This window comes from Hemiscyllium ocellatum, chromosome 4, assembly GCF_020745735.1.
Source record: "Hemiscyllium ocellatum isolate sHemOce1 chromosome 4, sHemOce1.pat.X.cur, whole genome shotgun sequence".
Lineage (NCBI taxonomy): Eukaryota > Metazoa > Chordata > Chondrichthyes > Orectolobiformes > Hemiscylliidae > Hemiscyllium > Hemiscyllium ocellatum.
The window spans coordinates 97,496,323-97,512,223 of record NC_083404.1 but is presented as its reverse complement, the minus strand read 5'-3'; the positions used below and the strand labels follow the sequence as shown (position 1 = coordinate 97,512,223).

Genomic DNA, 15,901 nt, shown 5'->3' with positions numbered 1-15,901 from the left:
CTCCCCTCTGGAGTCATAACTGCCTGGGCTCTTGCCTACTCTTTCCAATAATTGAAAGTACTAAACCAGTTGAAAGAAATTATAAATTTGCTGAAAATCCTCTGCCTACTTAAATTGCTTGTACAATTATATGTATATATTTAATTATGCTTTTGTTAAATTTGTGACATTTCTTGCACGATTGCTAAAGAAGTTAAATCTGATTCTAGTAAGAAGAAAATTTGAGAGTGATTGCATGGGACATCAAGTCAGAGTCTGACTATGGGATCAAGAAACCCTAGCAAAACTAGTGTAAATGCAAATCTGGGAAAATGCTCTTTGCTGTTTGATTCATACCTAGCACAAGAGAAGATGTTGAAGATCAATCATTGCAGCCCCAGGACATCAGTGCAGGAGCTCCTTATGGTAGTGTCTTTGGACCAACCATCTTCATCAATGACCTTCCCTCCATCATAAGTTCAAGATATCACTGATTGCACAATGTTCAGCACAATTTACACTACTTCAGAATCTGAAGTATTGCATGTCCAAATGTAAGGGATATGGATAACATCCAGATGTGAATTGAGAAGTGTCAAGTAACATTCATGCCACACAAATGCCAAGCAATGACCATCTCCAACAAGAGATCTTACCATTTAATCTCTTACCATTTAAATGAAAGGCTTACCATTTAATGACATTACCATCATTGAATTTCCCACTATCAGCATCTGGTGGTACTGTTAATCAGGAACTGAGCCACATAAATACTGTGTCTGTAATAACAGGTCAGAGGCTAGGAAATTTGTGGCAAGTAATTCACCGCCTGACAACCCAAATCCTGTCCATAATTTACAAGGCATAAATCAGGAGTGTGTTGGAATATTCTCATCCACCTTGGAGTGCAGCTCCAACAACACTTGATAAACTTAACGCTATACAAGACAAAGCAGCCTACTTAATTGACATCACCTCCACCGGTTTTAAGGTTCATTCCCTTCACTGATGCACAGTGGTATCAGTGGGCACCATCTACAACATGCAATGCAATAACTCACCAAGGCTCCTTTGACAATGTCTTCCAAACCAGCAACCTTTAACACCTCTTTAGGACAAAGACAGATGTATGGAAACCCACCACTTTCAAACCGCACGTGATCCTGACTTGAAACTGTGCGACCAGTCCTTCATAGTTGGTGGGTCAAAAACTCAAAATTACCTTCCAAACAAACAGCATTGGATTTTCATACACCCAAAAACTATAGCGGTTTAAGAAGGCTGCTCTACAGGACAATTTGGGAGGAGCAATAAATGGTGGCTTAGCCAGCAATGCCCATATCCTTAAGTAATAAAATCTATTAATTTCCAGTTCTTTAGTAATTGCATTCTCCAACTAATACTTTGCATGGAAATAAGATAATTCATTAAAAGTGTAGAAAATTTTATATTAGTAACCTGTTAATTTTTACTTTTCCATCAGATTCTGCTGTATGCATTGATTACCTACCACCGGTTTTACATCAAAATGAAGTTTCATGGAATGAAGAGAACTGGGTATGATCTATTTCATTTGTAAGATGCTTTTCTTTGATCCCATTTCTTGCTCAAGAGTTTAATTAATGTCTGCTTAACTTTTTAGAACTGAGAAGTGATGGAAGTGTTGCGCTTTTGTGGGTTATTGAAAACGAGACTGAATAACCGTCCTTTAATTTCTCTATCATAAAAAGTTCTATTATTTTCAACTAATTGATTGTCACCACAACATTTATGTTGCTACTGATTGCTCAAAAAAAACCACCTCTCCCAACATTTGATGCCGTTGTCCCCGATAAAATCAAATATCTCTCACAGTGGCCATTCCCTCTGGTACAGCCCTCATTTCCAATCCCACAAAACAAAGATATGTGGGCTTAAAAGGATATAGCAGGCATTAGTTTAGTAATTTGCCACCACATGTGGTTAGACAATATAAAATCGTACTGCAAGCACAGATGAAGAGCAAAAGCAAAGGTCTGTGATCAGGTAGAGGGAAGAAAAGATTAAATAACTCAGTTATGTGGTGATGAATTTAACAAGAGTCCAAAATTTGTGTTTCTTTATGAATAACTTGGTTACATGTTATTGCTTATTCTTTCCGGTCCTCCATCCTATTTTACACCTTGCTTTTTTGTTCTGTCTCTCCTTACAATTTTCTAAGGTTTTTCAGGCCCAGCGTGGACTCAGTCTTGCTCCAGCATCCCTCCTGTGCTTCTTCATACTCTGCTGCACTTTCTTTGTTTATGAAATCCATCAAACAGCTTGCCTGATGCTATTCTCCCCAATGTAAAACTTCCAATCCAAGTTCCATTGTTAACATTTCTCTTCCTCCAAAGATTATCTCCTCTTTTTAAAATTCTGTCATAATCACCCGCTCCTCAATACATGCCAATGTTTGGAGTCTTTCATTTATTCTGAGTTGTAAATTTGCTCACAAGTCTGTGTGACACTATTAAATACATTTAAAAATTAATTGTGTATTACGTCAATAACGTTATACTCTGCAACTTTCATTCTTCACCAAAAAACTCCAGGTTAATTAAACACAACTTATAACTTACTGGTCTTAGACAGCATGTATCTTTGTTTAATTAATACATATTTGCTGAGGTAACTAGAACTTCGTCCCTAATTATTCCTAGAGGTTGCCAAAGTAAACTTGACAGATGTGTAATTGCTGGGCTTACCTTTATTTGATGAAGTTGTAAAGATAAAATTTCTAATTCTTCAGCCTCTTGCACCTCTTAAGTCTAACGAAGACTGAAAGATTGTGATTAGTCCTTCTGCAAACTTCATTCTTTCTCACTTCCCTGATTATCCTGAATGCATTTCATTTTGAGCTGATCTCTAAAGACTTCAAATACCTCTATCGGATCCATTTGAATGAGTTTCTCTTGAACCAGATCCCCTCTCGGCAAAGACAGATCTAACATATTCATTTAAGACTTCAGCTCTGTACCTTGCCTCTATACCTAAATCTCCTTTTTAACCACCCCTTAACACAATGAGTTCCAAACTGCTACCATCCTCTGAATAAAAAAAACATTCTCTTCCCCTTTGTCTTCTGCCTCTTAAATCTATGCTCCCTGATTATTAACACCTGTTCTTATGGAAAGGTGCCTTCTGATCCAGCCTACCTATATCCCTCAATCTTATACACCTCCATAAGGTCTGTTCTCAATCACAGCCTATCCAATGATTCCTCATTCAGCTCAGGCAGCATCTTGGTAAACCTCCTTTAAGTGAGTAAAATTTTCCCAATGACATGACCATCACTATATTTAGTACTTCAGTTGTGGCCGAACTAGCATTTTACAAAGGGTCCAGCATAATCTCCGTGCTAATGCTTCCTGTGTCTTGACTAATAAAGTCATCTATTCCACGTATTATCTTAACCACCTTATCCACCTACCTTGCTCACATCAAAACCATTTGGTATCCACAATAAGGTCTCTTGATCTTCACAATTTTTCTTTATTGTACTATCCGTATTTTCATCCCATGCCTTGTTAGCTGTCTGCAAAAGCATTACTTCACACTTTTTTGGGTTAAATTCCATTAGCTGCTGCACTAGACACATGACCAGTGAGTTGATATCGTCATGCAGTTTAAAGCTGTTCTCCTCACTATTTTTGTGCCATCTCCTCCAAATTTCTTGATTTTAAACCCTCTACATTTAAGTACAAATCATTAATGTACACCAAAAAGCAGCAAAGCCTCTCAGTACTAAGTCATGCAGGATCGTGCTGAAACCTGACTTCCAGTGATAGAAACATCTCTCCATCACCACCCTCTACCTCTTTTGAATCTAGCATGCCTTAGATTCCATGGGATCAGACTTCCTTAACCTGTCCATCATGACGTGACCTGATGCTTAGAAAAAAAAACTTGGCCAAGTCTATGCAGACCACATTAACTGCATTACCTTCATTAACACCCCTGGCTACCTCCTCAAAGAATTGATCTAATTTATCAAACACAATCTTCCCTTAGAATAATCAGGGATAATCAGCATGGATTTTTTTGCATGTGACTTTTTCTTGTTCTGTTTTTTTCCCTTTTTTAAAAAAAAATGGGGCATTGTTCGCAGACCTCCAGTCCTCTGTCACCTCACCTATGGCCACAGAGGGTTTGAAAAGGCTCCTGATATCTCCTCCCTTGCCTCCCTCAACAATGTGGGATACTACTCATAACAGACTTATCCATTTTTACTTCTGTTGACCTGCCAGTACTTCCCCCTCTCTCTATTAATTATTCCTAACATTCCATAGTCCCCCATCTTGATGTCTGTATCAGTGACATCCTTTTCTATTGTGAAGGCTGATGCAACATATTCATTGAAAACTGTGTGCACATCTTTTGGGTCCACACACAGCTTGCCTCTATGGTCCTTAATGGGCTCTACACTTTAACTATTTAAAAATATATAAATAGCAAAAGGAAAACGGTTTTCATTTTTCCTCCCTGTCAATATTTCCCCTTGCTGTCTTAGTTCTCCAAATTTTCTTTTTAATTTCTCCCCTGCATTTTTTTAAGTCCTTTAGGATCTCTGCCATTTTGAGCCCTCAGTATGCGCCACGATCTCTTTTATTCCTAATTCCAATCTTGATGTCCCGTACACACAGGATTCTCCAGTCTTTGTCCTACAATTTGTCTTCACAGGAAGATATTTGTCTGGTATGCTTGCAATTTTCCTCCTTGAATGCCTGTCATGATTCTGAAACAGTATGTTATTCTAAATACTTGGGCCAAATATTATTGTCGATTTCTTGACATGTATTTAGGAGAGCTTTTTATATCAACATGTAGATGCACCTGTGAGGGACTGTATAGTGCTAGACCTGAGTCTGGGGAGTGAAGCCTGTTCAGGTATTTTGTGGTGCCGGTGGGAGAGCATTTCAGTGATCGTGACTACATATAGTAAGTTGGGTTTGTTCTGAAAAGGAAGAAAAAGGAATGGCCTTGAGAGAAGACAGAGACTTTACTAAAATAAGGCAGAATGTCACAGGATTCCTAGTCTGGGAATAGCTGCTTGAGGGTAAATCCACAGTAAATCGGAGGTATACTAAAAAGAATTGGGGAAAAGTACAAGCTCAATGTCTTCCCTTTTAGGGTGAAATGTAGGAGCAACAAGACCAGGGATGTCAAAGAATATTCAGAACTGGATGAAAAGAATCAGAGGGGTATATAACAGGTCAGAGGGAGCCAATCAACTGAGGTCCTAATGGAACATAAGACTCTTTCCCACCCATGCATTTTAAGGAAATAATTAAGAGAACAAAGAGCAGACATTAAAAAAAAAGGACTGGTGGGCAAGATTAGGGAGAAGAAGAAAAAAAATGAGGACTGCAGATGCTGGAGATCAGAGTAGTGTGATGTGCTGGAAAAGCACAGCAAGTCAGGCAGCATCCGAGGAGCAGGAGCATCGATGTTTCAGGTATAAGTCCTTCATCAGGAATGAGGCTTGTGGGCTGGGTGGTTGAGAGATAAATGGGATGGGATGGGGCTGTGGGGTGGTGAAGGTGGAGGAAGATGATAGGTCAGAGAAGAGGGTGGAGAAGATTGATGAGAAGGACGATGGACAGGTCAAGAGGGCGGTACAGAGTTGGAAGGTTGGGATTAGGATAAAGGTGGGGGAGGGGAACTGGTGAAACTGGTGAAATGCACATTAAATCCCATATGGTTGCAGTGTCCCAAGGTAGAAGAGGAGGCGTTCTTCCTCCAGATGCCAGCTGGTTAGGTTTTGGCAATGGAAGAGGCCCAGGACCTGCATGTCCTTGGTGGAGTGGGAGAGGCAGTTAGTGTTCAGCTATAGGGTAGTGGGGTTGCTTGGTGGGGGTGTCCCAGAAATGTTCTCTGAAATGATCTGCAAGTTGGTGTCCTGCCTCTCTGATGTAGAGGAGACTACTTCGGGTGCAACTGATACAGTAGATGACATCTGTGGAAGTATAGGTAAATTTCTGTCTGATTTTGGAAGGATCCTTTGGGGCCTTGGATGGAGGAGGGGGGGTGGGGCAGGTTTTGCACTTCTTGCGTTGGCAGGGGAAGGTGCCAGGAGTGGGGTGTGGATGACCTTCTTCAAAGACTGCTGTTTCCCACCAGTGTATCTCCTCCACTTCCCGGACCTCCCCCCTCAAATCCCATCCCTCCCAATGTGATGGGGACAGAAACCCCCGGTCCTCACCTTCCACCCCACCAAACTCCATATACATCGCATCATCCTTCGCCACTTCTGCCACGTACAAACAGACCCCAATACCAGACATATTTCCCCCCCACCCCCCCCCAGCCCATCAGCATTTTAGAGAAACCATTCCTTCTGCGACCCCCTTGTCAAATTTGCACACCCTGACCAGCGTACACTCCACTCCTGGCACCTCCCCCTGCACCACAAGAAGTGCAAAACCAATGCCCGTTCCTCCCCCACCTCCTCCTCCTCCTCCTCCACACCCCTCACCTCCATCTAAGGCCTCAAAAGGATCCTTCCACATCAGACTGAAATTTGCCTATACTTCCATAGAAAATGTCGTCTACTTTGTCCGTTGCACCCAATGTGGTCTCTTCTACATCAGGGTGGCAGGACACCAAATTGCAGATTGTTTCAGGGGACCTCTCTGGGACACCTGCACTAACCATAGCCCCCACCCAGTGGCTGAACATTAACTCCCCCTCCCAAAAGGAAACATAGGCCCTGGGCCGCCTCCATAGCCAGCCCCATTTATTTCTTAGGCCCCCCGGCCCACAAGCCTCATTCTTGATAAAGGGCTAATGTCAATGCTCCTGCTGCTCAGATGCTGCCTGACCTGCTGTGCTTTTCCAGCACCACACTATAAATGCTCTATTTGGCTCAAAAAGAACTGCCAACCTTACGGATGCACTGCAGTGATGCCAGCTGCTGCTGAAGCTCAAGATTCCAGGTTTACGTTCCTGTACAGGACCAGAGCACAAAAGTTGAGGCTGATACTCCAATCTAGTGCTGCAAATCTGGATTTTTTTTGAATGGGCGTTGTCTGCCCTTCTGGGTATACATAAAAGGTCCCATGGTACTATTTCAAAAGATGAGTAGGGAAATTATTCTTGTCGTCCAGACCAACATTTATTCTTAGAATCACAAAATTACAATCTGCAGATCACATTGATGCTGTGAGCTTTTGCACATAAATTAGCTGTCCTTCTCTTTCTATGTTACATCTGTGATTGTAGTTTGTATAGTACTGAGATGTTTGATAGCTGTGAAAGTGCAATTTAAATGCAAGTCTGCCTGTCTTCCCATAGTACCAAATTGGTTCTAATCAAAATGTTGTAATGACAACCTTCAACAACTCTGCACTATCTTCCAGATGGGCAGGAATGTACTTGCTTTGTTTCATTCTTACCCTGGCTACCGTTAGATAGTTAACCCCTACTGTCATTTTCCTTTCCATTCTCTAAGCTAGGTTGTTCAGGATATTAGTATTATATTTGATTGAGATAAATACAGTTCATTTTGTACTCTCTTTATGACCATATGTTGCCTCCTGTAAAATTACTTATTATTGCCCACACGTCAGCTCATCTGCTGCTGAAATCCTCAAGTGTTTGTTAACTCTAGGCTCCTGCAATATATTCTCCATAAACTTGATGTAATCCAAATATTGCCCATGTCCGTGCTCACAATTAGTCCTCTTCCTCTATGACTTCTTCAGTGACCTACATTTGTTCCTTTCTAAGCAATGCAAAGTTGAAAAATTCAAATTCTTGTTTTTAAATGTCTTCATCTTTCACATCTCTGTAATCTCCTCTGACCTAGAAATCCTGGAGGGTTTTTAATGTTCATCTCATCCAGACAAGTTGACCATCCTGATTTTAATTGTTCCAACATCAGTTGTCATATTTTCAACTATTGATCTCCCTACCAAAAGTGCTCCAACCCTTTCACTTTTTTTTAGAAAGTGTTCCATAAAGCCATGCCTCTGTCCAAGCTTTTGGTCATCTTTCTAATATCACATTCTACGGCTCAGTGTATAATCTTGCTTTGAAAATGGTCCTGCAATGTATCCTTAGACATATTATCTTCAAAATATTAAATTAAATATAAGTTGTTCTGAATATTTCTACAACTTTCTCATTTCACACACTTACCTGGATGGTTACAGCTCCAACAACACTCCAGACACTTGACACCATCCAGGACAAAGCAGCCCACTTGATTGGCACCACATTTACATCCATTTTCTCTACCACTGATGCTCAGTAGCAGCAGTATGTACAATCTATAAGATGTACTTCAAAAATTCAAAGATCTTTAGACAGCAGAATCCAAACCCACAACCATCTAGAAGGGCAAGGGCAGAAGATACATCGGACCACCACCATCCACACATTCCCCCCCAAGCCAGTCAGCATCCTAACTTGGAAATATATTGCCATTCTTTCACCCTCTTGCTGTATCAAAATCCTGGAATTCCTCTCTAAGGGCACTAAGAAAGCGACTCACCATCATCGTTTTAAGGGCAGCTCAGCAAGGGCAATAAATGCTGGCCAGCCAGAAACGCCACATCCTTGAGTGAATGAACAAAAAAAACCTTGAAAGCCAAATACTACTTGCAGACGCGGGCTATCCATAGCATTTGCTTCACCCAAATGTGCTATTGAGATCTGTTTTGCTAAGGCAGACAAATTCTGAGCCAGGGTGTGAAGTTTAAAGTTATGACTGAAACTTTGGTCATGGTTTATTTTGGGACCACTTTCGCATTTGAAGGACTAATCTGTGAAGTCAGAGTGTGGTGCTGGTAAAGCACAGCCAGTCAGGCATCATCCGAGGACCAAGAAAGTTGATGTTTCGAGCTTAAGCACTTGGTCAGAGTCCTAGAGATGTACAGCACGGAAACAGACCCTTTGACCTAACTCATCCATGCCGACCAGATATCCCAACCCAAACTAGTCCCACCTGGCCCATATCCCTCCAAACCCTTCCTATTCATGTAGCCATCCAGATGTCTTCTAGCCTCCATCACTTTCTCTGGCAGCTCATTCTATACACATATCACCCTCTGAGTGAAAAAGTATCTTTTATATTTTTCCTCTTTCACCCTAAAGCTGTGCCCTCTAATTCTGGACTCCCCCACCCCAAGGAAAAGACTTTGTCTATTTATCTTATCCATGCTCCTCATGAATTTATAAACCTCCGTAAGGTCGCCCCTCAGCCTCTGACGCTCCAGGAAAAACAACCCTAGCCTATTCAACCTCTCCCTACAGCTCAAATCCTCCAATGCTGGCAACATCCTTGTAAATCTTTTCTGAACCCTTTCAAGTTTCACAACATCAGGGATCTGTGAAGTCAATATTTTAAGAAAAGCAACACGCTTTGTTGAAACTTGCCATCTTGCATTCACCAGAATGATTGCATTAATTACCAATTAATTAATTACCAAAAGCAAACAGCATTTATAGTGTCTGGTGGAAGAAGCTGATTAATTGGCAAAGGAACTGCAATTGGTAAAAGCACTACCACAGAGTGCATCAGCTACTGATGACTAAAAGAATTACCAAGCTTTGCTTAAGTTTCAAAACATACAAGTTTGACTTTGATTTAGACCGTAAGACTAAGGTATAGGAGCAGAATTAGGCCAGTCAGTTCATTGTTCTGCCACTTGATCATGGCTGATAAGTTTCTTGATCCCCTTCTCTTTGTAACCCTTGATCCCTTACTAATCAAGAATCAATCTGTCGCTGTCTTAAACACAGAGAATGATTTAGCCTCCTTAGCCCCCTACAGCAATGAGTTCCACAGATTCACTACCATCTGGCTGAAGAAATTCACAGAATCCCTACAATGTGGAAGTAGGCCATTTGGCCCGTTGAGGCCACATTGATCCTCCTAAGAACATTTCACTATGACGAACCCTTCCTACCCTATCCCTGTAATCCCTCATTTCAATGGCTAGAACAACTATCCTGCACATCCCTGGAACAAAGAGCAATTTGGCCAGTCCTCCTAATCTGCACATCTTTGGACTGAGAGGAAACTAGACCATCCAAAAGAAATCAATGCATTTTCCAAATTTCTCCTCACCTCAGTTCTAAAGTGTCACACTGAGGTTATACCCTTGCATCCTAGTCTCTCTTCATAATAGACACATCTTCTCCACATCCACTCTATCCAAGCCTGTCAGTATTCTAAGTTTCAGTCAGATTCCCCCCCACCCCCCACCCCCGCCCCATCCTTCTAAATCCATTAAGTACAGGCAGAAACCTCAAATGCTCCTCAGATGACAAGCCCCTCATCCCGAGGTTAATTACTATAAATCTCCTCTGGACCCCCTGTAACAGCAGAACATTCTTTCTTAAATACAGGCTCCCAATATTTAGCAACTGCACTTCCCAGGACCATAAGAAACTAAAGAGTTGTGAACACAGCCAGTCCATCATGCAAGCCAACGTTCCATCCTTGATTCAATCTGTACTTCTTGCTGCCTCAGGGAGGCAGCCAATGTAATCAAGGACCCCTCACACCCCAGTTATAATCTCTTTCAACCTCTTCCATCAGGCTCGATCTCATGTACAAACAGATTCAAGAACAGCTTCTTCTCTGCTGTTAAGACTTCTAAATGAAGCTCTGAAATTTTAAATTTAATTTTGATCTTACTCTTTGTGCACCATTTTTGCAGTTGTAAAATTGTATTATTTGCTCTGTTCTATTACCCTAATGCACTTTGTATGATATGGTCTGTCTAATGAGCACAGAAGAAAACTAGGTACATGAAAATAAATCAGATTTTAAAAAATTGATGTGTAGGAGTATGGAGAAAAGACAGGGATTGGCATTAGGTAATACAATTAATGTAGTAATGCTGGGCTGAATAGCTCACTTCTGCACCATAATGACTGTGATTCCATGAACTAATTTGATAAGATTACAAAAATGGTGAAAGTGATATTGTTGTGGTAGTGTTACTGGATAGTAATCCAGAACACAGGCTAATTCTCTGGAAACTTGAGGTCAAATCCTACTGCAGCAGTGGATAGAATTTAAATTAAACTAAGTAAACCTGGAATTAGAAACACATCTCAGTTATGGTAATCATGAAATTATCACATTAAAAAAACCCTTCAGCTCCACTAATACTCAAAGGAAGGCAGTCTGCTGTCCTTACCAGATCTGGTCTTGGACAATTCCAGGGCCCCAGAAATGTGGTTGATCTTAACTGCCCTCTGAAATGTCAGAGCAAAACCTTCAGTTCAAGGCATTTGGGGACGGACAACTTGCCAGTGCTGCCACATTCTGTGAAAGAATACAAGAGACTTGTATGCATGAATATGCATAGGACTTAGTTGCAGCGTAGAATTAAATAGAAGAAAGCTGTTTGCACCATATATTTTCACAAAACAGAAGAATGCTGAACACATTTGTTTAACTTTTAAGAATTTAATTGAGTGGATTTAATTGACTCAACCAGATTGCTGTGGGTCTGAAGTCTGATGTGGGCCAGACCAGGTAAGGATGACAGTTCCCTGTACTAAAGAATTTATTTTTTGATGATTAGACATTTATTTTCACATTCTTTATTAGATTCAAAATTTCACCATGTACAATTCAAACCCAGGTCCCCAGAACATTACTTGGATCTCTAGGTTATTAATTCAGCAACAACAACACCACGATGCCATCACCTCCCCTTATTCATCCCTGCCATTCTTTGACCTGTCAACTATGTTTAGATTCAGGTTGTAAAGCACTGTTCTGCAGTTTACAGTAATCTATTATTTATTGATAATCACCATTTGAGGAAGCTAAAGATGACTGGTGAAAGCATGGATTAGCTTGTCCCTCTCCTTTACATGTATATTTAATAATGATCCACAGTTATAGTACACATCTTTGACCATTCAGCAGCCATCTCCAGAGTCTTCTTGGGGCTTCAGATATTGTAGGTAGTTTTCAACAGGATGCTGGAGCCATGGAAATTGCTAAACTATATCAGATTGATGCATATAGTTCCTGATAGAAACATAGAAAATAGGTGCAGTAGCCTGCACCACCATATAATAGGATTGTGGATGATCCTGTAATTTCAGCATCGCCCAACATAGAACAGCGCACAGGCCCTTTGGCCCTCTCTGCTGTGCTAGCCTTCTATCCTACTAAGATCAGAATAACTTACATACCCTTCATTGTACTAACGTCCATGTGCCTATCCAAGAGTCCCTAATGTATCTGACTTTACTCAGTGTGGTGGATACATAGAATGTACCGCTAGCAGTGGTAGTAAAGACCCTACTTTAGACATCTTCCCTAAACCGTCCTCCAATCACCTTAAAATTATAACCCCTATTGACGATCATTTTTGCCCTGGGGAAAGTCTCTGGCTATCTACTGTATCAATACATTATCTGTGCACCTCTGTCAAGTCACATCTCTTCCTCCTCCTCTCCAGTGTGGAAAGGCCAAGCTCACTCAACCTCTCTTCATAAGATAAGCCCTCCAATCCAGGCAGCATCCTGATAAATCTCCTCTGCACCCAGTAAAGCTCCCACATCTTTCTTATGATGTGACCAGAACTGAACACACTATTCCAAGTGTGGTTGAACCAGAGTTTTATAAGAGTGCAGCAAACCTGGCAGCTCTTAAACTCAGTCCCCCTGCTAATGAAAGCCAATTCATCTTATGCCTTCTTAACAACCCTGTCAACCTGGGTGGCAACTTTGAGGGATCTATGGACATGGACCCAAGATCCCTCTGTTCCTCCACACTACCAAGAATCCTACCTTTAACCCTGTATTCTGCATTCAAAGTCGACCTTCCAAAGATGAATAACTTTACACTTTTCTAGATTGAATTCCATCTGCCACTTATCAACCCAGTTTTGCATCGTGTCAATGTCTCGTTGCAACCCACAACAGTCCTCCACACTATCCACAACTCCACCAACCTTCGTGTTATCAGCAAACTTAATAACTCACCCTTCCACTTCCTCAAAGTCATTTATAAAAATCAAAGAGCAGAGGTCCCAGAACCAATCCCTGTGGAATACCATTGGTCACAGAGTTCCATGCTGAATACCTTGCGTCTACCACCACCCTATCATCTATAGGACAGCCAATTCTGTATCCAGACAGACAGGATTCCCTGTATCCCATGCCTCCTACTTTCTGAATGAGCCTACCATGGTGAACCTTATCAGATGCCTTGCTAGTATCCATGTACACCATATCCATTGCTCTACCGCCATCAACATGTTTTGTCACATGCTCAAATGAATTCAATAAGGTTTGTGAGGCATGGTCTGCCCCTCAAAGCCATACTGACTATGTCTACTTGGAAAACCATAGTTTGATTAATCATCAATTGTGCCTCTCAGAATCCTTTCCGAAACTTTGCTGACCACTGACGTTAAACCGACTGGTCAGTAATTCCCAGGATTATCCCTATTCCCTTTCTTGAACAAGGAAATATCATCTGGCACTACTCCAGTGCACTATGAGGATGCAAAGATCATTGCCAAAGGCGCAGCAATCTCTTCCTTCACTTCCTGTCCTAACCTCACACCTCCTCACAGACTTAAAGTTAAAAATCACACAACACCAGGTTATAGTCCAACAGGTTTAATTGGAAGCACACTAGCTTTCAGAGCGACGCTCCTTCATCAGGTGATCATCACAGACTTAAGACACTCTGTGCACACACACACACACACACGCGCACACACACACACACACATTCTCACAGTCACAACCCCCCATCCTAGACAAAGACCCACATGCATACATATATTTTGTGGGGTGAATTTGTACTTGCAGAGTTACATTGTACTTTGCTCAAAAACTGCATGAATTTATGTAAAACTCAGTTATCTCACTTTTTAGATTAGAATCAATCTAAACATCATGGCGTAGACAGAGAACACAGGGGGCCAACACCTTCAATATATTGTCTAGCTATCACCATTGTTAACCACTAACCCGAAAATGCAACTTAAAAAAAAGGTTTTGTGATTTACACATGAAAAGTGAAACTATCACTGTATTCTAAAAGATGAAAGGCTTAACAGACAATCAATTTTTCAATGTATAATTTCAGTTACATCACACTGTGAATTTTTGCTATAAATTCTGTTACGATCGAACCCTCCACTATCACCTGATGAATGAGCGTTGCTCCGAAAGCTAGTGTACTTCCAATTAAACCTGTTGGACTATAACCTGGTGTTGTGTGATTTTTAACTTTGTACTAACCTAGGGTATGTCCTGTCTAGCCCAGGTGATTTATCTTGCCTTGTTTTTCAAAATCTTCAGTGCATCCTCCTCCTAACATCAATCTGTTCTAGCATATCAGTCAGTCAGTGTGAAACACTATCCTCAGAAACACCAAGGTCCCCTTCAGTAGTGAATGCTGACCTTCATTTAGGACATACCCTACTTCCTCCAACTCCAGGCACAAGTTTCCTCAACTGTCCCTGAATCAGCCCAATCCTCACTCTGGCCATCCTCTTATTCCTCAAGTGTAGAATGCCTTAGGGTTTTCTGTAATTCTACCCGCTATAGCTTTTTCATGCCACTTTCTAGCTCTCCCAAGTCCATCTTCAGTTCGTTCCTGGCTATCTTGTAACCATCTAAAGCTCTGTATAATCCTTGCCTTCTCAATCTTAAGCTTCCTTCCTCTTTACTAGATGTTTCACATCCCTTGTCACCCAAGGTTCTTTCAACCAGCCATCCCTTCCTTGCCTCAGTGGGACAAACCTGTCCAGCACTACTAGCAGGTGCTTCCTAAACAACCTCCACCTTTCTATTTTGTATTTCCTGAAAATGTTTGTTCTCCATCTAGGCTCCCCAGTTCCTGCCTAAGAGCATTGTAATTCCCCCTCCCCCAATTAAATACTTTCCCATACTGTCTGCCCCATCCCTCTGTGATTATAATAATGGTCATGGAGTTGTAATTACAATCACCAAAATGCTCTCCCACCAAGAGATCTGGCACCTGGCATGATGAGCACCAGGTCCACTATGGCCTCCTCTTTTATCGGCCTATTGCATCAGGAACCCTTCCTGGACACCTGACAAAAACAGCTCCATCACACTATATTTGAACTAATTAGGTTCTAATCAATAACTGGAAAGTTAAAGTCATCCATGACAACAACCTTGTTAATTCTACACTTTTCCAAAATCTGCTTCCCAATTTTCTCCTTTGTTTAGGGGGTGGCGGGAGGGTGTGCAGAAAACTCCCAATAAAATGACTTAGCTTTTCTGATTTCTGACTTCCACCCATACTGACTCTGTACATAAATCCTCTTCAATGATCTCCCTTTCTGCAGCTGTACTACTATCTCATATTAGCAAAGCCACTCCACCTCTTTCTTTCCATCCACCTCCCCCACCATTCCTTTTGGAACATTAAACAACCATTCCTGCCCATGATATCCAAGTTTCCTGTAATAGCCACAGGAACATAATTCCAAGTACTGATCCATGCTCTGAGTTAGTCACCCTTATTCCAGATACTACTTGTATTAAAATAGACACACTTCAGCCCATCATACTGACTGCACCTCTTCTCTATCAAGTTCCTATCCCTCCGCATAGACTCTCTGCATGTTGTATCTGTATGTTCACTACTTACTCCATCATCTGATTTGTAGCTCAGGTTCCTACTCCCCTGCCAATCTAGTTTAAACCCTCACGAAGAACTTGCAAACCTCACACCCAAGATGTTGGTGTCCTTCTTGTACAGGTCCCACCTTCCCCAGAAGGTATCCCAATGATCCACGTACCTGAAGCCCTCCCTCCTAAACCAGTCATGCAGCCACACAGCTGCACACACTCTACAATTTGCCAACTTTATCATGGTTTAAAAAGTACAAATACAACAACAGGTCAAGAATATTAGATATTGGGGCAGAGAAGA

At 41.4% G+C, this 15,901-nt stretch overlaps 1 protein-coding gene across 2 annotated transcripts in view; it reads left to right on the top strand.

Moving 5' to 3' along the window:
• The window catches only part of gra (granulito), an 87,815-nt gene that overhangs the window by 39,249 nt on the left and 32,665 nt on the right, over window positions 1–15,901 (top strand). For both annotated transcript variants that reach the window (XR_009644662.1, XM_060824418.1), the window contains exon 3: window positions 1,463–1,536. Coding sequence is in view for 1 of the 2 variants with exons in the window: in XM_060824418.1 (XP_060680401.1) it covers window positions 1,463–1,536 (74 nt within the window). In the remaining variant the exon portion in view is untranslated. The remainder of the gene's footprint in view (window positions 1–1,462; window positions 1,537–15,901) is intronic.